General features: G+C 33.6%; 3 protein-coding genes and 2 long non-coding RNA genes across 5 annotated transcripts; 4 read left to right on the plus strand and 1 right to left on the minus strand.

Annotated features, from left to right (window-relative positions):
* The first annotated feature begins 873 nt into the window (after positions 1-873).
* Positions 874-7,040, plus strand: LOC111702737 (fatty-acid amide hydrolase 2-A). The gene is made up of 9 exons (XM_023474517.1): positions 874-984; positions 1,091-1,213; positions 2,300-2,410; positions 2,687-2,789; positions 3,287-3,336; positions 3,558-3,613; positions 5,002-5,100; positions 5,434-5,517; positions 5,581-7,040. The coding sequence occupies exons 1-9, from the start codon at positions 947-949 to the stop codon at positions 6,489-6,491; spliced, it is 1,575 nt and encodes a 524-aa protein (XP_023330285.1). The 5' UTR covers positions 874-946; the 3' UTR covers positions 6,492-7,040.
* On the plus strand, positions 7,032-15,196 carry LOC111702738 (dnaJ homolog subfamily C member 1). The gene is made up of 11 exons (XM_023474519.1): positions 7,032-7,178; positions 7,419-7,547; positions 7,686-7,843; positions 9,795-9,943; positions 11,045-11,159; positions 12,047-12,226; positions 12,296-12,416; positions 13,264-13,383; positions 13,489-13,624; positions 13,853-13,993; positions 14,556-15,196. The coding sequence occupies exons 1-11, from the start codon at positions 7,045-7,047 to the stop codon at positions 14,679-14,681; spliced, it is 1,509 nt and encodes a 502-aa protein (XP_023330287.1). The 5' UTR covers positions 7,032-7,044; the 3' UTR covers positions 14,682-15,196.
* Positions 7,863-8,611, minus strand: LOC111702740 (uncharacterized). The gene is made up of 3 exons (XR_002765474.1): positions 8,333-8,611; positions 8,152-8,219; positions 7,863-8,005 (listed from the first exon to the last, which is right to left on the minus strand). It is a non-coding gene; the product is annotated as an uncharacterized LOC111702740 (long non-coding RNA).
* A 553-nt stretch (positions 15,197-15,749) lies between the features above and the next one.
* LOC111702733 (abscission/NoCut checkpoint regulator) lies at positions 15,750-24,909 on the plus strand. The gene is made up of 13 exons (XM_023474508.1): positions 15,750-15,930; positions 16,497-16,553; positions 16,951-17,120; positions 17,618-17,699; positions 18,029-18,096; positions 19,387-19,480; positions 21,001-21,099; positions 21,420-21,528; positions 21,956-22,014; positions 22,552-22,612; positions 23,750-23,904; positions 24,045-24,215; positions 24,590-24,909. The coding sequence occupies exons 1-13, from the start codon at positions 15,887-15,889 to the stop codon at positions 24,690-24,692; spliced, it is 1,272 nt and encodes a 423-aa protein (XP_023330276.1). The 5' UTR covers positions 15,750-15,886; the 3' UTR covers positions 24,693-24,909.
* LOC111702739 (uncharacterized) lies at positions 19,384-20,723 on the plus strand. The gene is made up of 3 exons (XR_002765473.1): positions 19,384-19,480; positions 19,882-19,956; positions 20,159-20,723. It is a non-coding gene; the product is annotated as an uncharacterized LOC111702739 (long non-coding RNA).
* Positions 24,910-27,953: the final 3,044 nt, after the last annotated feature.

A 27,953-nucleotide genomic window follows, 5' to 3' on the forward strand; every position in this document is an offset into this window, starting at 1 on the left:
GAGGAAGGGAAGACGAGCATTGAGAATAGGGAAGAGAGGGATTGAGAAGGGGAGGGAAGAATGAATTATAGAAGAGAAAGATGGAGTAATTGGGGAGAGGAGGTTGGAGTAGGGATAAGAGGGATTGAGAAGGGGAGGGAAAAATGAATTAGGGAAGAGAAAGATGGAGTAATGGGGAGAGGAGGTTGGAGTAGGGAAGAGAGGGATTGAGACGGGGAGGAAAGAATGAATTAGGGAAAAGAAAGATCGAATAATGGGGAGAGGAGGTTGGAGTAGGGAAGAGAGGGATTGAGAAGGGGAAGGAAGGATGAATTAGAGAAGAGAAAGATGGAGTAATGGGGAGAGGAGGTTGGACTAGGGTAGAGAGGGATTGAGAAGGGGAGGGAAGGATGAATTAGTGAAGAGAAAGATGGAGTAATGGGGAGAGGAGGTTGGACTAGGGAAGAGAGGGATTGAGAAGGAGAGGGAAGGATGGATTAGGGAAGGGAAGGATGGATTAGGGATTGAAGCGAATAATAATAAGTCTGAGAAAGAGGAATTTATTCATTGATTACCAATTTTGGTTACTCGTTGCGGCATATAAACATCAAGGTGAGACAAGGCTAAATATTGCTCACTAAAAATTCGAAACATATATTTTGTAAATGAAATATTTTTACAAATACAAATAATATTTTTTCAATTTAAGGTTTTATGAAACCTTTTTTGGCTTTTTAGCCACACGCAAAAAACTGCATATCCGTAGTCCGTATGTTTACATTCTAAATTTTTACCACTGCACGTCTACACACGTACTTTTCTCTTTAAACGCACACATAATATATGAACCCCCAATAACTCCATTAACCAAATTATGTTATTTAAATTTTTACAATTTTAATTAAGTTACTTTCTTTTGCAGATATGGTTGAATTATATTATAAAATTTAATTTCAACGTGAACAAAATGAATCCTTTAATTGTTGGACTTCTGAAAATTTTAAGGTAAAATGTCCTAATAAGATTTGTTAATTGTATAATAATGCTGTTTTTTATTCTGTTATTGCAGGATCATTGTTTATATTTAATGGCCAATGTTTACTAATTCCAGACTGATGGTTGATTTTGTGTCAGAAATAATATTCTTCTGTTTTCATGGTTCAACAAAACCCCTTCCTCCCCTCTCTAGTCCCCTCCTTCTAGACTCAGCTACTGTGGTTGCAAGAAAAATCAGGTAAATGATCATATACTTAAACCCACCCAACCCATTTTTGGGGGGTCCAAAAATATGAACTTAGGATGGATTGTATGAACTAAGGATGGATTGTATGAACTAAGGATGGATTGCATGAACTAAAGATGGATTGTATGAACTACGGTTGGATTGTATGAACTAAGAATGGATTGTATGAACTAAGAATGGATTGTATGAACTAAGGATGGATTGTGTGAACTAAGGATGGATTGTATAAACTAAGGATGGATTGTATGAACTAAGGATGGATTGTATGAACTAAGGATGGATTGCATGAACTAAGAATGGATTGCATGAACTAAGGATGAATGGTATGAACTTAGGATGGATGTTATGAACTAAGAATGGATTGCATGAACTAAGAATGGATTGCATGAACTAAGGATGGATTGCATGAACTCATGATGGATTGTATGAACTAAGGATGGATTGCATGAACTTAGTATGGATTGTATGAACTAAGGATGGATTGTATGAACTAAGGATGGATTGTATGAACAAAGGATGGATTGTATGAACTAAGGATGGATTGCATGAACTAAGGATGGATTGTATGAACTAAAGATGGATTGTATGAACTAAGGATGGATTGCATGAACTAAGGATGGATTGTATAAACTAAACTAAGGATGGATTGTATGAACTAAGGATGGATTGTATGAACTAAGGATGGATTGTATGAACTAAGGATGGATTGTATGAACTAAGGTTGGATGTTATGAACAAAGGATGGATTGTATGAACTAAGGATGGATTGTATAAACTAAGGATGGATTGCATGAACTAAGGATGGATTGTATGAACTAAAGATGGATTGTATGAACTAAGGATTGATTGTATGAACTAAGGGTGGATTGTATGAACTAAGGATGGATTGTATGAACTAAAGCTGGAATTGTATAAACAAAGGATGGATTTTATGAACTAAAGATGGAATTGGATGAAGTTATGAACAAAGGATGGTTTGTAATCTTTATCAAGGAGTATGATATATATATATATACATATACTAAGATTTTTTATTTTTTTGATTAAAAATTTTCCTTTTAAAATTTGTTTGTCCAGGGAGAGAAAGATTACAAGTGTTGAATGTGTGAGAGTTGTAATAGATCGTATACGTGAGATAGATGCTATTCTAACCTGTGTTGTGGACTCCAGATACGAGGATGCAATCAGGTTAAAAATAAAATTTCATCATGAATTTGTCACTTTCAAAACTTTTGTTGCACATTTTTTATTTTGTGTTAATTTTTTTATCGTAGAAATTAACGCTTTTGAGAATGATTAAAATGAATATTCTTTCAATCAACTTCATTTATGATAATTCATCCAAAAATATAATATTTAATATAGCGACATAAAAATAAAACACAATTATTTTGCTGTAAACTATTAATAAAGATTTTTTGCAATTATCTTGTCAATCAATAGGACTTTAAGAAACTATATCAGGGAGGCCGGTGAAGTTGACCTCCAGCTGGCCAGTCTCGGACCTCAAGAGTTGGAGGAATTGAAAATATCTAAACCATTCCTAGGCGTTCCATTCTCATGCAAGGTAACATTTATGATTTCCCATCAGATCTTAAGTTTTTATTTATTTCTTATTTGCAGAAAAAAAGATAATTTTCTCCCCTTTAAAGAGAACTTAGAGTACCTAGGTTTATGAATCCATGAATTCTGCTAGATATAATAAACAAAGCTTGAAATTTTATAGGTTTACCCTTATAGTATCCTCTAGACTTAAAGATAATAAAATCTTAAAGAATTTGAGGCAAGCTTGAATTCCATTATTTAAAATTTAAGATATATATAAATTTTTGAGAAAATATTTGAAGTTTATTGAATTAAAATCTAGATAATTAAACAAGACATTATGTTGCGTATAGCCGGCCAAACGTCTGGACTCATGGGTGGTCGGAGGGTGTAGAAAAAAAGATTTCAAATTTTTTTCCACAGGCAACGCCGAGCCCTTCAGCTATTTATTATTATTATGATACAATTAAAACCCAACTTTTGAAATTTAAATTTTTGACGTATCACCCAAATCTTCAGGATTGTTTCTCCGCCAAGGGGTTATCTCACACAGCCGGTTTATATCTCAGGTTGGTTGCAAATCTCACTCTTCTTTAGCTTATCCACTCAAATCTTTCCCATTACAAACCGACCTAATCAAATCCATCCCAATCATTTTTTTAAAATTTGTTTTAATCTTTTTCAACACAGTTTAGATCACGCACCATTGAGTGATCGATTAATTGATCAATTTATTCGATGCTTATTTGTATAAATTCAATATAATTCCAATAAAATATTTGTTTGAAAGGAAGGATATTAAGGGAGAATACGATGCTCCTGTAATTGAAAGAATGAAAAATGCAGGTAAATTTATTTCCAAAAGAGAAAACACAATCACAGAGCTGATGTCGTACTTACAATCTACTGTTTCCTATTCAGCCACTACAAGAGTCCTTAATAGTATAACTCAGGGTGTATATAATTCCATTTTTTTTATTATTCTTTTCCTCCCCTCTCTGATTTTTTTTATTTCCTTCCCCAAATTTGATTACTTAAAAGATTTGTACTGCAGTGCATAATAAACCCCATAGGGATGCATTTTGCATAGATGGCGACACAGACAAATTTTAAAAACTTTTGGTATGGTTGTACTGGCAAAGAAGTTTTGATAGATTATTTGTTAGCCCAGGAGTATTTTTGTTTCATTGAAATCATTTCCCATAAATTCTCAAATTCTCATAAAATAAAATTTGCTTGTTCTGAATGTGTGCGAGTAGCGCAAATTTTTTTAATATGTTTGACTATTTGGGAAAATTATTTACTAAGGGGGTATTCTTTTATCATATGTTTTAATGAAATTTTGCGCGGAGGGCGAAAAAATTTTATAACGTTTTTTTATGGTGTATAACTATGGGAAAAATTATTTGTGAAAAACTGTCTGGTTTCAGAGAAAGTTAGTTCCTTCATTATCTGTCAACCTTCCATCAATTTTTCCCTTCCCCTTCCCTTCAATCCCATACATTCTCCTTCTACTTCCCTACTTTTCCATTCCCTACCTAACTTTTCCATTCCCTACCTAACTTTTCCCATTTCCTGGCTTTCTTTTCCCTTCCCTACCTTCCTTTTCCCTTCCCTACCTAACTTTTCCCATTTCCTGGCTTTCTTTTCCCTTCCCTACCTTCCTTTTCCCTTCCCTACCTTCCTTTTCCCTTCCCTACCTTCCTTTTCCCTTCCCTACCTTCCTTTTCCCTTTCCTACCTTCATTTTCCCTTCCCTACCTTCCCTGTCACCTTTGTAGTTCCCTAATCCCTATTTTTGTCTTTCTCACTCACCCTACCTCTGTCGCTCTCAACCTTCACGTTTCCCTAGCACTCTTCCTCCTTTCCCTATCGAACTTCCTTTTCCCAACCCATCCCTTTCTTCTATCGTTTCACTTTCCTTTTTTCCCCTTTTGCTTCCCCTTTTGCTTCCCATTTTGCTTCCCCTTTTTTTCCCTTTCTCCTTCCCTTTTCCTTCATCTTTTCCTTCCCCGTTTCCTTCCCCTTTTCCTTCCCTTCCTCTTCTCTTGGGTCTTTGATTTCTTTCCTTCCCAGGGGGGAGGGGGGAACAATTTTATACTCTCCTGGATAACTTTAATTTAGTTAAACAATTCCTTCATACATCTTACATTTACCCCTCGAGATTCAGTTGTTTATAATCAAAATTCTTGTTTTGTATTTAAAGATTCCACTGGTTTTAAAATGATATTCTAGGGGGTATACTGGTATGTGTTTCCAATGTATCTGAGATGTGTATGTGGTGGGAAGCAAGTAACAAGGTTACAGGAAGGACCTGTAACCCGTACCATACAGGTAGCATATACTGATTGATTTATTAATTGATTTATTGATTGATTAGTTGATTGCTTAATTGATGATTAGTTGATTGATTAATTGATTGATTGATTGATTAATTGTTTAATTAATTGATTGATTAATTGATTAATTAATTGATTAATTAGTTGATTGATTTTGATTCAAGTTCAAATGTCAAACATGTAATACTTCAATGATTTTTTTTATATATATATATAAATAGATATTATAATCAAACGTCCACCGTTCCGTTCTCAAATAAATTACATTTTAAGTTAGAGTGATTGATTGATGATTTTAGATTTAATGCATAATTGATTGATTGATCAGGACGGACAGCTGGAGGATCCTCAGGGGGAGAGGGTTGTTTAATAGGAGCAGGATCAACTCCTCTTGGGATTGGATCAGATGTTGGTAAACATTGAACATACATTTATGGGTTCAAATACAAGTATTTTTCTGAAAAATTATATTTAGGTGGTTCCATTCGGATGCCATGCTTCTTCAACGGAATATTCGGGCACAAGCCATCCACTCGCATTGTTCCAAATACTGGTGGACTTCCTGAGGCTCATGGGAAGCATGAAGATTATCTTGTCACCGGTCCTATGTGCCGGAACGCTGAGGACCTGATCCCGATGCTCTCTGTCCTTGCTGGACCAGAGAAGACGAGATTGCTAAGGTTGACGGACGAGGTTAAGATAAAAAATTTAAAATTTTACTTTGCCGAGGATGATGGAGGGTTCCCTCTTGTATCTCCGGTTCATCCTGAGCTCAAGGTTGCACAGAAAAACTTTATCGCAGGGTTTAAAAGAGAGTTTAACATACAGGTGGAAAAAGTGAAGATTGATGAATTATACCATTCCCTAGGAATCTGGATGAACAGCATGGCATCGGAGAAGAACAGACCCTCGTTCTGCTCCGACCTGGCGGACAACAAGGGAGCAGTAAACCCCTGGCTCGAGATGTTCAAATGGATCTTGAACATCTCCAAGCACACCTTGCCTGCATTACTGCTCGGAATGTCAGAGAAGATGATAAACACAACCTCAAAGGAGCATCTTAAATGCGTCGAACTTGGGGAAAAGTTAAAAATTAAGTTGAACGAACTTCTTGGAGAAAACGGAGTCTTAATCTATCCTTCACATTCAACCCCAGCTCCGTATCATTCTCAACCTATCCTGAAATCCTTCAACTTCTCCTACACTGCCGTGTTTAATATTCTAGGGGTTCCTGTGACCCAGGTTCCCCTTGGAGTAGGCTCCTGGGGGGTTCCTTTAGGCGTTCAAGTGGTTGCCGGTCTTAATATGGATCGGAACTCTTTAGCGGTAGCCCTTGAGGCTCAGAGGATGTTTGGAGGATGGTTTCCACCTGCCCCTGTTCTCTAATGATTGTATATTTTCTTAATTCTAAGAGATTTTCAACGTATTTTGAAGCATCCTTAAAAAAGAGTTCCTGTTTTTTCATCTGTTTTTTAGATTAAGGATGCGTTAACTGTTGAACATCACAAATGGAATCGCTCAAATTTACGTTGGCAAATGACAATCACATCAAGTTCCATTTTTCCATTCTAATTTTCTTCTTTATTAACTTATTTTATGTTTACTTGCCAACTTTAATTCTTTGTTTTTCCTAAAAATGTTAGTTGCCATTTTTATGGGCTGTGACGATATGATGTTCAAATGAATACACAAAATTATATTTGATAAAACAAGCCTAATCAAATTATACTCCTTTTATGTGATTATAACTTTAAACCAGATATCTCGTATCTATGCAATTTACCGGTGTGACACTGTGATATTTATTTGACAACCAGGAATAACTTGATTCTGATAATGATTCTATTCTAGTCTACACTTGTTACAACAATCCACGAAAACCTGATTTGTAGTGATTTTGTTATTGATTGTTAATCTTAATTTTAAAATTTCAGACAAGATGTCCGGTAGAATAGGTTTCGGGTCTATGCGTGCTTGTCTGCGCGTTTTTTGTGTGCTTATAATGGTCGGAAGATCGTTCGCCTGGGACAATGACGAGATGGACCTTTTCGACCTGGTCGAGGAGGTTAATAGGTAAACATTTCTGATTACAGGGGATATTTTTTATCCAAAATCCCTCCCCCACTTTTAAAGATTGATTTTCCTCCGAACATAAAAAAAATATATTTTCACAAAAAAATGTTAGAGCTTTTTTATTGCCGAACTTGGAACAATAAATGAATTTTTGTTTAAAATTTATCTGGAATGCTAGTTGATGTCCAATTTTTTATCAATATTTTTTATAGATCTCTTTTAATATATTCCTTGTTTCAGGAATTTCTATGAATTTATGGAACTATCGCCGGAAGCAACTACCACTGAAGTGCGTAAAGCGTATAAAACCAAAGCACTGGTCCTACATCCGGACAAAAATGACGCACCTGACGCAGAAGTGCAGTTCAGGTAAAATATTCAACTTATTTTAAAATTCTAATATCTATAAATATCTCTTTGTAAGTAGTGTGCACGGTTCTTTCCAGCTAGAAATATTAAAAATATTTTGATTGTAATTTTGAATATTAATGAAAAATAACTATTAAGGCACTTGGCCGCTATCTATGAGGTGCTGAAGGATAAGGAGAGACGAGCTATGTACGACCGTGTACTAGTCGAAGGACTACCGGACTGGCGTATGCCCGTTTACTACTTCAGAAGAATGCGCAAGATCGGACTTGCAGAGGGACTTGCATATCTGCTAGGTATAGAATATATGTGCTCATTTTTACCTATAGGAGACCAGGTAATAACTACAAACATAAGAGCGAGCATGAACTCTTTCTCTTCGGCTCACCTCTATTTGCACTGATTAAATCTTATGTATATATTTCAGGTAGGCAGTTTATACAGGACTCAACCGTGAACTGAAAACACAATAAATCAGTCCAGGGTTAATTAATTTTACAATAAAACAGAATTCTAGCCTTTAAAAATAAAACTTTCTCCAGGTAAAACATTCAATTTTATATAACAAATACTTAATTTTAAATAAATAGAAAAATTCACTTACAATGTTGATTTGTCCGGAGGTTTGTAGCCTTTAGTGTTTAGAATGCACCACAGTCTCGGGTACAAGAACTAAATATGAGCTTTATAGAGTTGAGTTGAGATCTTTATGTGTATCTTCAAATATCCTTCTCAAGTTTTAACTTTCTCACAGAGATCACAAGAAGTGTGATTGAGACTAGTACCTGTATTTGATCTAGAGGAGCTTAGATCAGGGAAACAGAGTAATCATTCCATCGGAGATACCATAGAACAAGGAAACAACCAAGCCAAGGTTGTAGGAGGTCTGGTACCTAGAGATGGAAACGTCTCTAGGATACTACCAGAGGAAGCGTAGAGGATTATGCAAGCGTCCCAAAGACACAGGAACACTCGGACTCCGTTGAGACTGGAGTCTTGTATACGTAGAGATCCAAAGACACAGGAACTCTCGGACTCCGTTGAGACTGGAGTCTTGTATACGCAGAGAATTCATGACCCACCCAAGGCACAGGGGGTCAAGATTATTAGGTGAGAGTAGAGTAGAGCATCTGCATCCCAGAGACCAAGGATGCAGATAGGTTTAGCTCCGCGAGCCAGCGGAGAGGACTGAACCATCTCAGGAAGAGAACTGAACCATCTCAGGAATCAAACACACAGGGGAGACATCTGCATGTTGAAGAGGAGTGGAACTTATCCGCGAGTCAGCGGAGTAAGTCAGGTTACATATCAACGGGACTCAGAGCCAGCCTAGCATAAGAGTTGTTGAAGTGGTTGTGAGAATTCAGGATAATTTGTAAGCTCAACTTTTAATGTTCATAATTAATCACCTGGAGCACGGAACTTTTGAGGGAGGAATTACAATTATCACAACAAATCTATACATATTATATAAACCATCCGTTAGAAAAGAGTCAATCAATATGGAGTAAAAGTTTCCATGTGAACATTTAAATCACGGATGATTTATAAACCTGGAGAAAGAGAATGAAACCAAGTGGGAGGGGTACAACTAACCCATCTTGGTCTGAAAGACAAGACCTATTATTAAAACTAAAGTGGCTAGACTTTTAAGCATTTAAAAACTTATCGACAATTCTGTTTTAAGACATGTACGATAGTAGAAAATTAGACTCAATTTCAAGAATATAAAATAGGCTTCAGAAAGGTTTACATCAAAATCTTAGATTGGTAGTTTGAATGGTAAGATAGATAATGGTAGATTCAATGTATTTGTAGAGATTTGCAGGATTAGTTGCTTGAAGATAGGGGTTCTCTGTAGGACAAGCTGGAGAACTTCTCGACTTTGAACACCCTGAACACACATTAGTTTATAAAGATCCACAGATCTTACAATATACAATATTTACTGGATTTCATATTCCTCAGTATTTCTGTGAATTAAAATTCTAAGAAAATTTGCTTTAATTCTGAAGCTTTTGAGATAGAAAGGCGGGAGGGTGTGTGAAAAAATTAAAAAAATTAATTAGCAAATGGTCCCCTTCATGTGAATATTTTTACCCAAAAACTAATTCATGAACACTTTTTTTTTACAAAATCTCAAAAACATCTTGAACGTTTTTACTCCGTTAAATATAGGAAAAATTATTTTAAATAATTTTTCTTAAAAATATACTTCCCCTGCTAACAACTCCCTTTATTATTCAGTGATTGCAACGCTGATCCAGTATTGCATGAACTGGGCTGCCCACTGGGAACGGAAATTCACAATTTCTGAAAATATTTCTGCGGAGGTAAAGCGGAGGCAGAAAAGGTTGAAGAAGGAGGGGAAATCGGAGGAAGATATCGCCGAACAGGTTGGTGTTTATTTTATACGCAATTGTTTTATTTAATTTAGGCTAGGAAAAAATAATGCAATTAACAAACTACAGAATTAGGCAAAAAGATGAAATTTAGAAAATAGAAAAAGCTAAACTTTCTATAAAAGAAAACAAAAAAAGGAATGAAAATTAAAACAGGATTAAAAAACCCGGGGTTTTTTTTCAAAAAAAAAAACCAAGCCCAGCTTGGGTTTAATTTTTAATTTTTTTTTAAATTTTTGGGTTATTGTTATATTGTTCTGGTTTCGCTTAGATACCATTTTTGGTAATTAAAAGCGATTCTTAAAATTGATATTTTCACTATATATGCTCTGAATTTTTCACATGATCATCGTAACTGTTCTTGAAAATGTTTTAGACTCTTTAAAGTCTGGCAAACTGGTTTTATTGGTTTTTTATTTGGCTTTTTTGGGTTTTTTTCAATTTGAAAGTAGTTGAAACCTACTAAAATTTAAAATAATAAGACTACTTAAGCAATAGGTGAATTTTATAGTTAGTAAAAATGATAATATTGTTGGGCTATAATCATAATAAATACTCTTTAAATACAATAATATCACCTCCCTTCTTCATAGCGGGTCTTTATAGGGGAAATACTGCAATTTTTCTATATTATAGTTCTATGAAGTTATTTTTTCACTTGGATACATATTTCTGATTGGGGGTGGGGCTACTCAGATTAATCGGTAGATATTTATATGCTCAAGAACCAAGAAGGAAGACCACTGTAAAATACCGAAAAACTTGGCACACATATAAGAATGATAAAGGGATTTTATATCCTTATTCTATCGCAACATATTTTAAAAACTCATGACAAAAGAATAAATGTGTAAGTTTTAGTGCTGTAAACTACCTGAAAATCAATATAGTTGATAGTAGACATTTATCATTATAAGTGTGAGAAAAGGGCAATAATTAGAGAAATGAAAAAAAAAACAATAAAACCCAAAAAAGTCCACTTACAGGTGGGTTTTTGAAATGGGTTTTATTGGTTTTTTGGGTTGTTTTTTTAGGCTGGGGTTTTTCTTGTCAACCCTGTTGAAACGGCTGAACCTTGATATATTTGCATTTCAGTACAGGGAAGTTGAGTTGAATTTGTTGGGTGAAGCCCCCACCTACCAGGATACTCTCCCATTCCAGATATTCAGGCTGGTCAAATTTATCGTCCTCGCCATACCAACCATCCCAGGTTAGCATTTATTAATAATTAATGTTAAGGTATGAAAAAATCAGATAACAGAACTTTAGAATATTAAAAACTGATTAAAAAACAGGGCAAACACTTTTTTGCTAAATAAACAAAGTACCTTAAAATGTGTTTCTTTTTTACCCTAATTTTTTATCTCTTCACAAAATTTCTTAACAAATTGCTTTGAAAAAGTAAAAAGATTTCCAGGAAAATTTAGCCCCAAACGGAAGATTAACCCCCCCCCCTCTCACTAATTTTTTCATGAACTTCTGAACTTATTCATAAAAAGCTTACATAAATATTTTTTGAATATTAAGCTGGGTTGTTGCTGACAAAGATACGAATAATTTCTGAAAGGGACTGAAAGCGCAATTGTAACTTGCAAGTGACCCTCCATGCAAAGATGACAATGGTCGATGTCCATCAATACCTTTACATAATAAACTGTGAAAGACATTGTCGTTTTTTTAAGGGCAGTTTAAATTGCACCCCGCGACCCCCAGGTTTACGTACGAGAGGAGGTAGAATATATGGAAGCTTAAGCCTGTGCATAATTGCACCCCGCGACCCCCAGGTTTACGTATGTAAGGAGGTAGAAGATGTGGAAGCTTAAGCATGTGTATAATTGCACCCCGCGACCTCGAAAAGTGTTCATTTCTGCGAGATTCTCCATTGGTTTTTATAATCTAGGAATGTGCAAGCCGCAAATCACTTTTGTTAAGAGAAACCGCAAAGGAAAATGAGCAGTTATATGGAGATCTAATTCATAATTGATCAAATAAAACTTTCAAGGGTACAGTGTTAAATCGGACATTGCCATCTTTGCACAGAGAGTCACTTAAAATGACGCTCATGGTCACTTTTGTCTAAAAATATTTGCTGTTCAGGACATATCCGTCAACATTTGGAGGACAAGAGAGCTGAACAGGAGGAGCAAGAGAGGGTGGAGAGGGAGTACGAGGAGGAGAAGAAGAGGAAGGAGGAGGAGAAAGAGAAGAGAAAAGAGCACAAGGCGAAAAGGAAGAATGTAAACATGTATAAAGAAGGAAAGAAAGAAGAGACAAAAGGTATTTTGATTTTTTAATTTGGATTTTTGTTTCATTGTTGCATTTTAAAAACTTTTAATTTGGTTTCAGTTGCGGAAAAGGATGAGGAAGTAAAGATTGTTCCAAGGAACGCGCAGCAAATGTGGACGGACGACGACCTCGCTACGCTTGCAAAGTACATTAAGAAGTTCCCTGGGGGGACAACAGACAGGTTAGAAGCAGATCAAATATTTTTCACGATAAACAAGGTTTTCTTGGGAATACTATGATGCATATGGGGGGAAAATACTGCAACATGCTTCAAAAAGATAATTTTTTCCCCAAGGTTTATTAAATTCAGTAAAAAAGACATATATTGTAATACATGTTGCATATAACATATAATTAGGACATTGCATCGGTATTATTTGTAATGCAGTTCGGCCTTTGGATTACTGATTGGGGGGTTTCAAAAATCTTATTATTATTTTGATGAAAACTTTAGTTTCTTATTTAAAGGCACAATCCGGAAAATTTTATTTTTAAAAATATTTCTTGCACAGGTGAACCCGTTCCAGCCCAGTCTATTCATCACTTCATCAACAACTGGATGGTGTTATATCCTTATTGTTTAGGATTCAAATATTTTTACCTAAATTTATTTTATCTTATTTAAATAATAGGAAGTTTAACAAACTGGCTCAGTTCTTTTATTAAAATTCCATTTATGCTCGAGACCCAAGTAACCTAGGATGATCATTTTAGGAAAGTATTAAAAGTCTTCTGTGTGTTTCTTTGATTGAGCCAGTTGTTAGCCATGATAAGCCGGGAGGTGCCGACCATAGCACTAACGATCGGGATGTGCTTCTTCGAGCAAACTCTGTCCTTTTTACAGGATTGAATCCTGGGTACCTTTACGTTAAGTAAAAGGTTTTTTAAATAAATCTTATTAGGGAATGTTTAAGCCTAAAGGTTGACAAAATTTTTTTTTATATACACATTTTATCAAAGCTAATTTATTTTATTTATTATCACCACTTCAGGAAAGTTTTGAAAGTTTACATATTTGTATTATAAAGATGGGAACGGATTGCTGAGTTGATGGAAAGGTACAGCTGGGAGGTGACGAAAATGGCGGGGATGATAAAAATCAACCCTGGCCTCGTCAAGGAGACGGCCGGACAAGGAGTTACAGGACGGTGAGATAGTTTTCGCTTTGGTTTGTGTATTGTTTAATTCTTCTTATTTTTTCCACGTTTCTATCCATTAACTTAGATTAAAGATTTAATTATTACTTTTTTTAGAGAATCGTCGAGATTGATTGGCGACGATGTACTTGAAGAGGGAGTTGCGGAGGAGGACGAGGATGATGAGGAGAGTAATGACGAGGATTCAGAGGAGATAGACGAGGACGGTTATATCGTCTACTCACCACAGAAGGTTAGCAATTATTATAACTCATTGATTTAATTATTGATCTGAAGCGATAGTTTGATTAATATTGGGTCGATTTTGATTTTTCATTTTATTAGATCAGTTTTTTTTGTAAAATTTTTCATTTTTGTAGACGAGTTTTGAAATTGCTAGTTACGTAATTACTAATTGCATCATGTCAATAGAAAAACAGACAATGAAAATCTAAAATATATTTTTCTACTTTCTGTTAAGGTGGTGAATATACCCGTAGTTGAGGAGAAGAAGAAGAAGAAGACCAAGGCCGTGGAGGTTGAGGGCGGAGCGGAGGATGAATCAAGTTGGTCTCAAGATCAACAGAAAGCATTAGAAGCAGCCCTTGCACAATTCCCAAAGGTAAGTGCCATTTTTCCAAGGCACACACTATTTGTCATAGATACCATTTGTCAAAGGTAAATCAAACTAAATAATTTCATCCTTTAAATTCTTTGAATGTATTGACTATTTGAGATTTTTACTACATTTGATTGACAAAATCAATAATTAAGCTATATAGTTCAATTAATTAGCGATGATTGATTAAGTGATCAGAATGAACATTACTAGATTAAACGATTAGTTTATTGGCGCCTGTTAGTGCTTTGATTTTTTCATAATTTAATCTTAAACCATAAACAAAATCATATATCAATTTGGCTTGTCTGTCTGTTTGTCTGTTTGTTTGTATCCAATAAACGTCAAAACGGCTGAACCGATCGGGCCCAAATTTTTTGTGGTCATCTAGGGACCTCAGGGAAGGTTTATGAATGATCAAAATTTTAAATATTTGTCTCGATCAAAATTCGATCTTCATTAAATTTTTAAAAATTTTGAAAATCCACGAAATTTTTTGTGAAAATCCGCGAATTATTTTTGTTTTGTTTTACGATGTAAGTTTATAATTAATCTATTAATTTAGGGAAGTTCTGAACGATGGGAACGAATAGCAGGAAAGATTCCTGGAAAGACGAAGGATCAATGCATGGCCAGATTTAAACACTTGGCGGAGATAATCAAGAAAAAGAAGGAGACAGCTGCTGAGTAGAAATTTGAGGCGGAAATGTCCGCCGTGAAGCATTTTAATGCGGATAATATAGAAATATTTTTTTAACTGTTGCAAAGATTAGAATCATGTTTAAATTTATAATTGTCAGCTGTCATTTTGTAATTTTGACAGCTGTTCATATTTGTTAGACGTCAGCTGTTTTATGTACTTCATGTACTGTACACAGAATCATTGATCTGTTAATTGTTATAATTAGATGTATACATGAGTATAAGATTTCCTGGGAAGAAGTTTGGACTGCAGAAATTAAACTGTTAAGGTTTTTTATATTTTGTATTCTCTAGTCTTCCGTTTTTCTATTAAGCTAAAATTTTAGTAAATGCAAGACATTTTGTATTAGTTGGTTGCAATCCTAATCCACCAATTCGTTTTTTTTAAAATATAGTTTACATTGTCCGGTGAGAAGGTGGTTTCCATTCAATATATCATAATCGATAAGAATAAGTTTTAAGTAAAGTAATGATTAATTATGGCACGATTTGAAACAAAATTTTGAAGCAAGAAACAAAATTTTAAAATAAAGTTTATAGAAATTTAAAGGATTACAAGTTTTTACCACATTGGTTGTTTACAAAAATAGAGAATTGATTTTTTTCGTATTTCACTTCAAGGGATTGTTCGCTTAACGTGAATGTTCACTTAAAGGGATAGTTCGCTTAACGTGAATGTTCACTTTTAATGTTTGCTCACTTAATGGGATTGTTCGCTTAACGTGAATGTTCACTTTTAATATTTGTTCACTTAAAGGGATTGTTCGCTTAACGTGAATGTTCACTTTTAATATTTGTTTACTTAAAGGGATTGTTCGTTTAACGTGAATGTTCACTTTTAATGTTTGTTCACTTAAAGGGATTGTTCAATTAAAGGAATCTTTCATTGAACTGAAAGGGACTGATCACTTATTCGAAAGTAAATATTAATAAACACACGAAATAAATTATCAATATTTTATTTCGTCTTTCTGACCAATATCCACAAAATTTACATCACCGACGCATAAAAATATTTATCATTTTTAAATATCTAATAAAAATTGTAAAATTCTGATATGATGTGTTTCCCTGGACCTTATTTTAAATGGAACTCCCAACTATTTTTTTTAATATGATCCTGTCCTTTTTGTTACTTTTATATCCGGTTTTTGTTCAAAATCTATAAATTCCTGAATTTTTTCAGACAACGAAATGTCCTGCTACGGATGCACTAAACCGTTTGGAATATTAAACAGGTTTGTATCGTGCAGACAAAACTATGAAATGCATGATAGAATATCAATTTATTGACGTTAAAACAATCAATAATTGAAACAAAAAATAATTTTGACTGATAAAAAAATTTCTTAAAAATTCCTTATTGTTGAAAGCGTTTTGATTCCGAAAACTTGGCAGACGCTGAACTCCAACTTTCGAGTGTGCGAGGTGGGGAAGACTTCACTGCCGCGCTTAATTAAAAGCATGATTAAAGGGGGATGACATTTGTAGATCGAGATTGAATCCTACCCGTAGCGCTCGGCCCAGAAAGTGTCTTAACTTAACCTAACCCGTGGTCGCAGCTGCTCGGCCCAGAAAGTGTCTTAACCTAACCTAACCCTAAATAAATACTAATTTAATTGAAAATTGTTGAAAAAGTGGTCATATACCAAAGTAAAATCTGCAGTGAAGTCTTCCCCACCTCGCACACTCTAAGGTTGAAGTTCAGCGTTTGCCGAAAACTTTGATTTGATGCATAACAATGCACATATACCAAGTATTTATGTCTGATTGCGTGAATCTGTGTTTTTATTTCAATCTGTAGGGAGCATGGTTGTGGAAACTGTGGGTTTGGTTTTTGCTCAGCCTGCCTCAAATACAGGGATAATTGATAATTATCATAAATAGTGATAACCAGAAAACTGTTAAGTAGGAAGACGACAATAAAGCAATACTGAAGTGCATTTGATGTTATTACTAAGCGAATACATTTTTCTAGTAAGTTATTACATGACAATTATTAAGTGAAATGGGTCTGTTTACACTGCACAATTGCTGTGCCTCATGGTCATTTGACTATTTCAAGTCATAACTTGAGTTTAAAAGTCGATTTTCTAGTCCAGAGTTTTCTGGTTATCACTGTAGATTTCAATAGGAAACATTAAGAAATTTTTATACTTTAAACTACAATCTATACTGTTGTCCAAGTGTTTATTTTTTAATGTTATGTTTTGACGTGGTAGCAGTAGTAAAAATCTCGTAAATTATCTTAAAATCAGAACGCTGGTCCCGGGTAAAGGCCCGAAAGATATAAAGGTTTGCGGAGCATGTTACACACTTGTGCGTAACCCTGCCGGAGTGGAGAAAGTTTACGCACCTCCGGCCGCTCTTCAGAAACGACTTGACGCACTTGAGCACCCGGGTGGAACCCCGGTCATCATTTATAAAGGAAATTGCACTTTTTGTAAAAAACTTGAAATTTTGCATGTCCAATTTTATTTCATTTTCATAAACATATATTTAACTAAATAGACTGAACAAGTACAGTGATAACCAGAAAACTCTGGAATAGGAAGCTTCGACTTTTAGTTTAAAATTATGACTTTTAAATTGTCATGAGGCACAGCAATTGTGCAGTGTAAACAGACCCATTTCACTTAATAACTTAAGGTATTTGCTTTGTAACAACATCAAATTTACTTTAGCATTAGCATTACTTAGATGTTGTCTTCCTATTCTACAGTTTTCTGGTTATCACTGTACTTACTTGAGAATAATATTTGATATGTTTGAATTTTATAATTTGTAAAAGAGCTGATAAAAGTCGTCCTTTGCAAGACAAGAACATTGACTAATGACTAAACGGATGATATCGAGAGTAAAAAAAAAAATATTTTTCTCCTAAACTTCTTTTATAGTTTTTACCTAAGTTTAATGTTCGAGTAGATAACCGGAAGATGGCATCTTTAAGAAAAGGATTATCCCAAGATGATCAGAAGATTGTTGATAGATTAGAGAAATTACAAAGGTATTAAAACAAAAAATTTTTCCTTTGAACTCAATTTATGCTGTAAAGAAACTTAGCCAAAGATAGGATTTTATCTGTGCATAATATTAATCTTTAAAGCTTTATCTTAATATTCAATTTGAGGATCAATGCTTGATCCCTCGACTAATGTTGTTCCTGCAGGTATAACCATCACGAGAAAACGAAGAGGAATTAAATTTATCTGTAAATCTGTAAAATTAAGATGGATCAATGCTTGATCCTTGTAAAATAATTTTTTTCTCTAATGAGGAAAATGAATGAATGATGTTCAGGATAATATATAAAAAAATTGAAATTTGACATTTTAGAGAACGGAAGGAAAAAACATCAATTCCTTCGGATACGGAACTAAGAGACCGCCTTTCCAAACTGAAAGGTAAGTAATGACTTATCAAGATTCATTTCCCTACAGCAGGGGCGGATATAAGGATTCTGTAATGTATTTGATCACCAGGCAGAGCTAAAAAAAATTACATTGTCTAGCTTAAGTTGACAAGGTTTTGCAAGTAATTATTTACGCCCCTGAATGTGATCTGCCTTTATTATATATTTTATCGATGTGAATAATATGGCAGTTCATTCTTTTGTTCAAACTTTGTTGGCTTGAAAAAGTTGTTATGTTTAAAATATTTTTTATATCTTGGTTAGCGATTTCGTTTTTTGACAATGCACAGTTGTAAACTAATTAAGGGTTTCAAAACTAAAGTCAACTGACAAAAAGAAATCTTTTAAGGTTTATATTTTCTCGAGAATTCGTACCCTTTTCCGCGGAAATACTCAGTAAAAGTTTAGGTGGGGAAATTTCGAGCAACAAGTTAGGTTTAGGTTTTTCATAAAGCATGGATTTTATTAAAGGAAACATTAAACTTTCAGAAAGTAAAAAAGTGTAAGTAAAAGCCAAAAAATTTAAAAACTGTTTTGATTATCTTCGATTATAAAGAATTAGCACAGATTATAAGACAAGTGATCTATGTTATATGTTAAGGTCAGAATTAAATTCATTTGATGTTTGAAATTTTAATACATAGTTTCTTTTTATCACAGCGTTGGATTTCATGTATTTGTTTTAATTGAACACTAGCTTGTTTTCAGCCTATTACATATATATATTGCATAAAAAATGTCAGTTAAATGTGAACTAACATATAATGATGCATTTCTCTGATTTATTGCGTTTAGATCAAATTTCTCAGAATCTTTTTTCTTATTTTTTTGTTATCAATAATCAATATTATTTTCTGATCTAATTTTAATTAACTTAATTAAAAAAAATATCCTTTTTTTAATTTATATAAGAAATTTTTCAGAATTTCTTATAGAAGACGACATATCCTTGTGTTGTGTTGAACCAAATGGCCGGGTCAAGAGTCCGGTATCTTAAGAGCGGTATTAGCTAATACCGCTCTAATACCACTCTTAACACTAACACCGGTGTTTAGGAAATAGTCAAAAAAAAGGTTTTATTTTACCAAGAGCATTGGATGTTGCACTCACCAGAAACCCAGAGAACTCAAATAGGGCAGAGGAGTTGAGGGAAGGAGTTATCAATAAGTTTGAAGATAACGCAAATGCTTTTTACAATTTTAAATGTTGTTCATTCTAAATTAATTTTAGATTTCCACAAACTTAACTGATCAAACATAGCTGTTAAAGTTTATAACTTTAGGTCTTTCTGAAGATGAATTATTCAAGATTTACAAGATAAGAAAATTCACGCACCACTCATCAGACTGCGTCCGAGGTTCTAATTGCATTGAGAGGTAAATCATATTTACGGGTTTCTTTGAGATTTGTTATTAATTAATCAAATGTTTAAATATCGATTTGTTGACATATAGAATACAAAGCTTTCAGGACGCTTCGCGCCCATTTTGTATTTCAATTGTGATCATTACACTATAAAACAAAAACAAACACAAAATAATTTGTGGATTTTCAAAGTTTAAATCTAGATTATATACATGCCTTATACATTTTTTATCATTGTTTCTCTCAAAAAATTAAACGTGAGGAATTATAAACAGTTTTTAATTGTACTCTGGCCTGGTCAAATTTTCGCGTGATGAGGAAAACATTACAAAAGAATATTTGCTTTGAGTAGATTTGTTCTAGAATATAATAGTTTATTTTAATAAATCAAATAACAGGTTATTTTTTCAAGTAAATCTCGCATTAACCGTAACTCTGTTCATACTGGACTTCAGCTGAGTACCTCTATCAAGGGAAAAGGAACTAAGTAAGAATCCTTTTTTATTATTACTGTTTTCCTAGTTCTGAATGATTTTGCTAGTGCAAGTTTATAACTGTTTTTAGGCTTTCTTTTCTTAAGCTTTTAAATATCAGTTTGCTTTTTTATTTTATATGAGTAAAACTAAAATTTTTAACAAAAATTGTATTGATTTCTTATTTATGAATAAATCGGCATTTTTTTTACCCAGATTGGTTTACAACGTACAGGATATGGTTAAGGAACTCAAGCTCAGCACAACTTGGATAGGAGTTTTCACTTTTATTCACATATATCTTAAATTGCTTAATTACACACAAAAAATTTCAAGTAAGAGTCGGACACTTTATAAAATGTTGGCATAGTCCAAAAGTTTTAGCAAAGATCTTCCTAACTTTTAACTCTTAGAATGTTAAGCAGTATTCTTAAGGGCTATTGATAAATGCTTTATAAAGAGTTTTTTAAAAATCTTCAAAAAAATCAAGAAAACCCAATTTAAAGAAGTAAATCACAAAATCATAATGCCTTTATTTTAGATTTGTAAATTTTAAAGTGTGTTTAAAATCTAAGTACTAGTATGTATTGTATATAGTATTGTATATATGTATGAAGCTTTTTTTTACAGATTGATTTAAAAGCAATGTAAGGACCGCTCCTGCTGAAGAAGTTTAAACCCTCTCATATGAACTGAACACAAGGACAATGAATGAAAAATTGAATTTTAATGGTTTTTTTTCAAAAATGGGATTTTTTTTAGAATTGGGTCTTTAACAGCGCAATTACAAGCTGTGCACTGTTATATATAACGTAGTTAAACANAAAAAAATTGTACGGATTGTACGGATTTGTTTTCGAAAATTGTACGGATTGTACGGATGGCTTCCGAAAATGTACGGATTTTTGTACGGATTGGTTCAAAAAAGTTTTGGCCACCCTGAAGATACTCTCTTAAATTTCCAGCTCTGTACACTTCAAATTGTACGGTTTCACTGCACAGTGTACACTGTACGGTTCAACATACTTTGCACCCAGACTTACAAATTAAATATTTAGGACTGATGAAGAGAAACGAAGAGATCTACTTGAAGGTATTCAGAAGGAAGTTGAAATAGATTCTAAAATTCTAACACCGGAACAGGATATTGCAATTAGGTGAGCTTATTAACCTCAGTACCTACCTAGTCTACCTAGTCTACATAGTCTGTCTAGTCTACATAGCCTACATTGTTAACCTAGTCTACCTAGTCTGCCTTGTCTACCTAGTCTGGATAGTCTACTTAGTGTACCTTGTCTACCTAGTCTACATAGTCTACATAGTCTACATAGTCTACATAGTCTACCTAGTCTACATAGTCTGCCTATCTGCCTAGTCTGGATAGTCTACTTAGTGAACCTTGTCTACCTAGTCAACCTTGTCTACCTAGTCTACCTAGGCTTCCTAGTCTACACAACCCTGATAGTTTATCTTCTAGGTTGGCCCGGCTGCGAGGCCAGGATCCTGAGAACATGAAGAAACCCAGTACGCCTAGTCTACACAATCCAGACAGTTTTCTTCAGCAGTATACTGCTAAGGAGGACCAGGTAGATGCTCGTCAGTAACATTGAGTCATAGAGTATCCAGGAGCACAACTTTTTTCTCTGAGGGGGGGGGTGGACGGAGAATTGTTTGTGGTCTGAAACTGTTAGAATAAAATTTTTGGAATTTTTAATTATGAACTTTTTTGTTTTTTACTTGTGAATTTCGATTTTAATCTCTTTTTAATCTTTTAAATTTTTGGGGAGCTAAAGAAGGATGCCATAGGAGCTATAGCCTGGAATAAATTAAGAGTCAATATTCAAGTTTTTTCTTACAGTTCTAACTTGAATTATTCTTAATAAATGTATCTTTTATAGTCATGGAGTCCATGGAGTGTGGAGAAAGAGTTTTTTTTATAATGCAATAACTTATTATTTGACAATTAGTTATTATATTTATGATGTTCAAATTATAATGTTGTGCATGATTTAGGAAACAATCGGTGATATGGATGTCGATGAGGTGGCTAAACTACTCGATATTGTTGGAAGGTAAGCACTTATACTTTACATCGGTTAGCTGGGATGAAAAGAGATACAATTAATTTAAATTGGATGGATTTTATTTTAGGAGTGGATTTGAAAATTGGTAAAAATAGTCTGTAAAAGATCAAAATGGAAATAAATTGATAAGTGTTGATGAGAACGGAAAAACTTATCAGAATGGATAAGAATTAATCTCAAAGAATTAGAATTGACCCGGTTTAAGTGTATTAATGCCAGAAAATTGAAATCACCCCCTCCCCCCTAGATATTAANAAGAAATTGCTTAGCTACGCTCCTGCCTCCAACCGGAGCCTTCAATATTCCCTAATCCATGATTTGATTTGATTCGAGTCCGAATTTAATGAATTTGAGCCGCGTCTCAAATCAGCCAAAAACCGGTTTCATTTGAGCGCCGGCCTAAATCTTGAAACATTGAATACGATTTCAAGTAGAACCAACAATATTTGAGCTGCGGCGGCTCAAATTCTTTAAATTCGGCCATTGATCTTGATCTTGAACCACATTTAAAAGTTTAAAATTCAGGGATGTTGAACTTGATGCGTTGAATGCTGTTCGAGAACTGGAGAAGGATAAAGCAATCCAGGTTCAGATTTAAAGGGACTGTCGTTGTAATTACAAGTTACCATCTTTTTTAAAGAGGGACGGACATGTCCGATTCACAATAGAAAATTTTAATCATAATGTGGAAGGTATCGTCGTTTTTCTAGCTCGAAAAGTGTCAAGTTTTCACTGTTTCCTCCATTGTTTTTGTTTCATAAGGAAACCAAGTTAAAAACATTGATGTCATTCGAATTCTCGATGAAACAAAACTTTTAAGGGTACCATTGAAATTCGGACATGCCACTATAAATGAAGGCTCACATATAATCACGTCTACAGTCCCTTGTAGATTAGGATTAAATGATTTTAACTTTTTAATTTGCTATTATTTGATTTTTTTGTAGCTGATTTTTCGCTAGGAAAGGAGTAGTCGGTAAAATTTAGAATTCCTTCTCTTTGATTTTCTTTATTGATTTAACAGTTGACAGAATTTAGAATTCCTTTTAGTTGATTTTCTTTATTAATTTAACAGTTGACAGAATTTAGAATTCCTTCTCGTTGATTTTTTTTATTGATTTAACAGTTGACAGAATTTAGAATTCCTTTTAGTTGATTTTCTTTATTAATTTAACAGTTGACAGAATTTAGAATTCTTTTAGTTAATTTTCTTTATTAATTTAACAGTTGACAGAATTTAGAATTCTTTTAGTTGATTTTCTTTATTGATTTAACAGTTGACAGAATTTAGAATTCCTTTTAGTTGATTTTCTTTACTTATTTAACAGTTGACAGAATTTAGAATTCATTTTAGTTTAGTTTCTTTATTGATTAAACAGTTGACAGAAGAATTCATTTTAGTTGATTTTCTTTATTGATTAAACAGTTGACAGAAGAATTCATTTTAGTTGATTTTCTTTATTTATTAAACAGTTGATAGAATTTAGAATTCCTTTTAGTTGATTTTCTTTATTGATTTAACAGTTAACAGAATTTAGAATTCCTTTTAGTTGATTTTCTTTATTGATTTAACAGTTAACAGAATTTAGAATTCCTTTTAGTTGATTTTCTTAATTGATTTAACAGATAACAGAATTTAGAATTCCTTTTAGTTGATTTCCTTTATTGATTTAACAGTTGACAGAATTTAGAATTCCTTTTAGTTGATTTTTCTTTATTAAAGGAACAGTTGGCAAAACTTAGAATTCGTCCTGGAGATGGGAAGAAGATGGAAGTTGATCCTGAGGATGAGGTTGATGATGAGGATGTGGATGAAGATGAAACTGAGAGGATTACAAAACAAATTATAGCTGAGCAAGAGCTAGAAGAACGTCTAAGGTATTTTATTTTCAGGAAACCAACTTCAAACTAGTTATCTAGAAATAAATGTTAATCTGTAGTAGCCTTGACTCCTTGACCTTTGAGTATCGGATATACTTTTTTTATGAAATGTTATTATTATTGTTATTATTATTCAGTTTACTACCTGATTATCTACCTGGATTTGGACCCAAGGGAGCTTCTGGAGCAGGTTCGATTACTCCGGGTTTACTGGATCCTTCTTCTCTTGGTAGGGCGGAGAGTAGTAAGGATGTTGAACCGGAGGAATTACCCTGGTGTGTTATTTGTAACGAGGATGCGTCCTTCAGGTATTAATAACTAAGATATCAATGTAGTTAAAGTGATAATTTTCAATAAAGAGTGACATAAATGATTCAAAAAAGTAAGATTTAGACCTGTTTCAGGATTCAAATATCAAAGATCTAGTCCATTGTTTAAATTAGGAGGAATTTTTGCCTTGTTGTAGTAATTTGCCGCAGAAAAGACCGCGCTGAGCCTGACCAGTGACCGGCCCCACCCCATCCTTTATACGTTGATATCGTTCAGTTTCTTTCTCCTAAAAAAATAAATTATTGAAGAATATTATGACGCTTTTTTTGCGAGTTCTTCTATGAAAATTCGTATTTGATACTTTTTTTGCAAAAAAAAAACATAAGTCTCTTTATCGTTTTCTTTTCTCTAGGTGTCGAGGCTGTGATAATGACTTGTACTGTCGAGGATGCTATAAAGAGTTTCATGTTGACGGGGATTTGAACGAGCACAAACAGATCTCATTCAGTCGTTAACTCAAGATTATATATTCTTCGCATTTTAGTTTTAAATCCATTTTTATAAGAACTAGTCCACACAATCTGCATCCTTGACTAGAGGTATATATTTTCGTGAAAACCATAATAATAATAATGTTTTTCCCCCTGATATTAGGCATTATTTTGTACGGTTTTATTCGCCGATTTGGGGAGGATAAATTATATTCAAGGAAAAATAAATTAATTATTTTGGTTAAAGTTTTATAGGATTAAAATGAACTTGCATTATTTTGTCAATTTTTTCACTCTTTTACCCTCAGCGTCAAAAATCATTTCCNGATTCTTGAAGATATTTAATTCTGACATGGATCTTTACTCTTCAGCCATCTAAAGAGCCTCTTTATCTACAATTTACACACATGACTAAAAAATTTAAATTTACAGAAAATAACTCGGTAATTAAAACCTCCTGGTTTCTTGAATTTTCAATTCATCATAAAACCTCTACAACTCCACTATCTAATAAACGTATTAAGCTCATATTATATATTAATACACAGGAAACACTTATGTGTTTGCTTAAAGATATTTTTGTACATGTATCATGTATGATTCAATACTTAAAACATGTAAGCTTATAAATAATCAAAATTTTTAAATATATATTCATTATTTATTATTATTAATATAATGTGTTATTTTCTTTTTAAAGTTTCATTCATAGTAGCTTAATTAATGTCTGTCAAATTTTTTTTTTCTAGATCAGATCTTTAAAACTGTATAATTTTTGATTTTTTCTCTTAACAATATATGTTTTCTCATAATGTATGGGTTAAATAATTAATTTCATGTTCCAAGAAATCTGCCTTTATACCTGGATAAGCATTTTGAAATGTGATCAGTGGCGTAAATAATATTGGGGTAGAATCCTTGGGGTAATTACCCCCCCCCCTAGAATTTTGGGGGGTAATTACATCCCCCCCCCCTAGATCTTGGGGACATAAACATCCCTGTTTAGAAACTTGATCTCCATGTTCATGATTACCATTAAGAGGAATGATAATCTTACTCAATCTACTTTAACAAAGTAACATAGATAAATTTTACCAACAAATCGAGTTTTATTGCTGATGAATACATACTTTGCTTGTCTGTTTGTTTGCCTGATTTTACTGGATTACTGGAATATATTTCGCTGGGAGATCACTTTCGTATCATATTCAGCAAGTCAATATATCTATTTTTGTTTCTAGTGATAGTTCATTAAGTTAAACCAGGGATCTGGGCGCCTCTGACACCTTCACCAGGGATCTAGGCGGCACCCCTGATTCCTATCACATTGAAGAAATATGTTTGTCATACATATTCTGAAAACTAATCAATTTGGTGGCATTTATAATGTATACTTGCAAACTGTTCCATCTTTTAATAACTCTCAAGCTAAAGAAGTTTCTCCTAATATCTAGATTGCGTAGTTTTGAGTTGAGGTTTATATTGCATGTCGAAAACCATGTTTCTTTGTTGAGATGTGTCTATAGACCTTGTAAACCATGTACCTTCTTTTACATTTTAATTTACAAAATGTACACTGTACAGTGTGTTGGTAAAAGATGGTGTACAATTGCTTCATGTTAATATTATTTACTTTACACTCTGTACTCGCCAGTGAATAAATAGAGTTTTTAAAATCATAATTTCATTAAATTTTCTAGATGAGAACCCGAATACTGCTACGATTGAGAAGAAAGGGACAGGGACTGCGTTTTATAAACCCCCGGATAAAAGGTAGAATAGAATTGATTAAAGGGACTGTTGTTGTAATTTCAAGTCCGATTCACTTAAGAACGGTACTCTTTAAACCTTTATCTGATCATTAATGTGGAATATACTGTCAGTTTTCTTGCTTGAAAAGTATTTGATTCTGACATTTTCTCTCATTATAAAACTCCAGAGATCAACCACCATTGAACATAATCAATTTTCATTGAGAAAATCATGGATATTTAATGCGTTTTTCGCGTGAAAAGGCTTTAAGGTTACTGTTGTGAATCGGACATGCCATACTATAAATGTGGAGGCAATACACTTAATCTGTTCAAGTAAACTCACATTGTACAGAGTACACTTACAATTGTATGGGAATATGGAGTTTATAATTGTTAATAATAGTAAACTCCATGATCCCTAGTCTGAAATTCAAAACAGGGTCATGAAAGTTGAAACCCCGTGTCGGAACCCGGGTTTCGTGAATGGATTAACTCAATTTTGTAGATATCAAATTTTTGTTTGAAACATGATTTTATATGATAAGTCTTAAAATTTTCTGATTCTTTTGTTAATATCTACACTATAGACTCCCAAAATGGAAACACGGGAGTTTCATACAAAGATACAGGGTGGCCAAAATGTACGGATTGTACGGATTGTACGGATTGACTTTTTTTTACCCTAAAATTGTACGGATTGTACGGATGGCACGGATTGTACGGATTTGTTTTCAAATTGTACGGATTGTACGGATTTGTATCCTGGAAAATACACTGTTTTTTTTAATTTTCACTCATTTCAGCAAATTTTTCATGAAAATTAAAAAAAAAATTCTCGTCAAAATGAAGTTAGTTTAACTTATTTTCTGCATTCTAAATAATATTAGATTGATAAATGTTTCAATTCAATTGACAATTAAAATTCATTCATAATTTTCGAGATATGTCCCAGAAGTGTTCATTTGAGAATATGTTCCAGAAGTAATCAGTCGAGAATATGTTCCAGAAGTATTTATTTGATTGCTTATTCAAGAAGATGTTCCAGAAATAGCATTCAAGCAAATGTAATGTTCCAAAAGTTTTCACTCAAGAAGCCAAAATCTTGCGGATCCAACGGATAGTTAATACCGGTATTAGCACAACTTATGAACGCGTAGGGTAGATGATCCTACCAACCAGGATTAGTTAAGAGTGCTATTAAGGGACTCTTGACCCAGCCTAAAACAAGAATGGCGGCTGTTGACTCAGAAATCTGCAGAATGTCAAAATAAAACTTTAAACCTCGGCACTGTGATAGATAAATTTTCAGGTGACATTTCTATCTAAAATGCGATTTAAGCAAGCTTTTTCTTGCAGTACACAAAATTTGTTTCTAGATTTTACAGCTTAAACCATGTTTGATAAATTTTGCTGCATTTCAATATCAAATAATTTTTACTGGCTTAGAATTTGACGTCAAATTTTTTTGTAACTTTCCAAGTCGCGGGTCTGTCCTAGTATACGATTTTTGGACCCCCCCCAGGCTCCCCCC

Source organism: Eurytemora carolleeae, unplaced genomic scaffold (genome assembly GCF_000591075.1).
Source record: "Eurytemora carolleeae unplaced genomic scaffold, Eaff_2.0 scaffold309, whole genome shotgun sequence".
Classification (NCBI taxonomy): Eukaryota; Metazoa; Arthropoda; class Copepoda; order Calanoida; family Temoridae; genus Eurytemora; species Eurytemora carolleeae.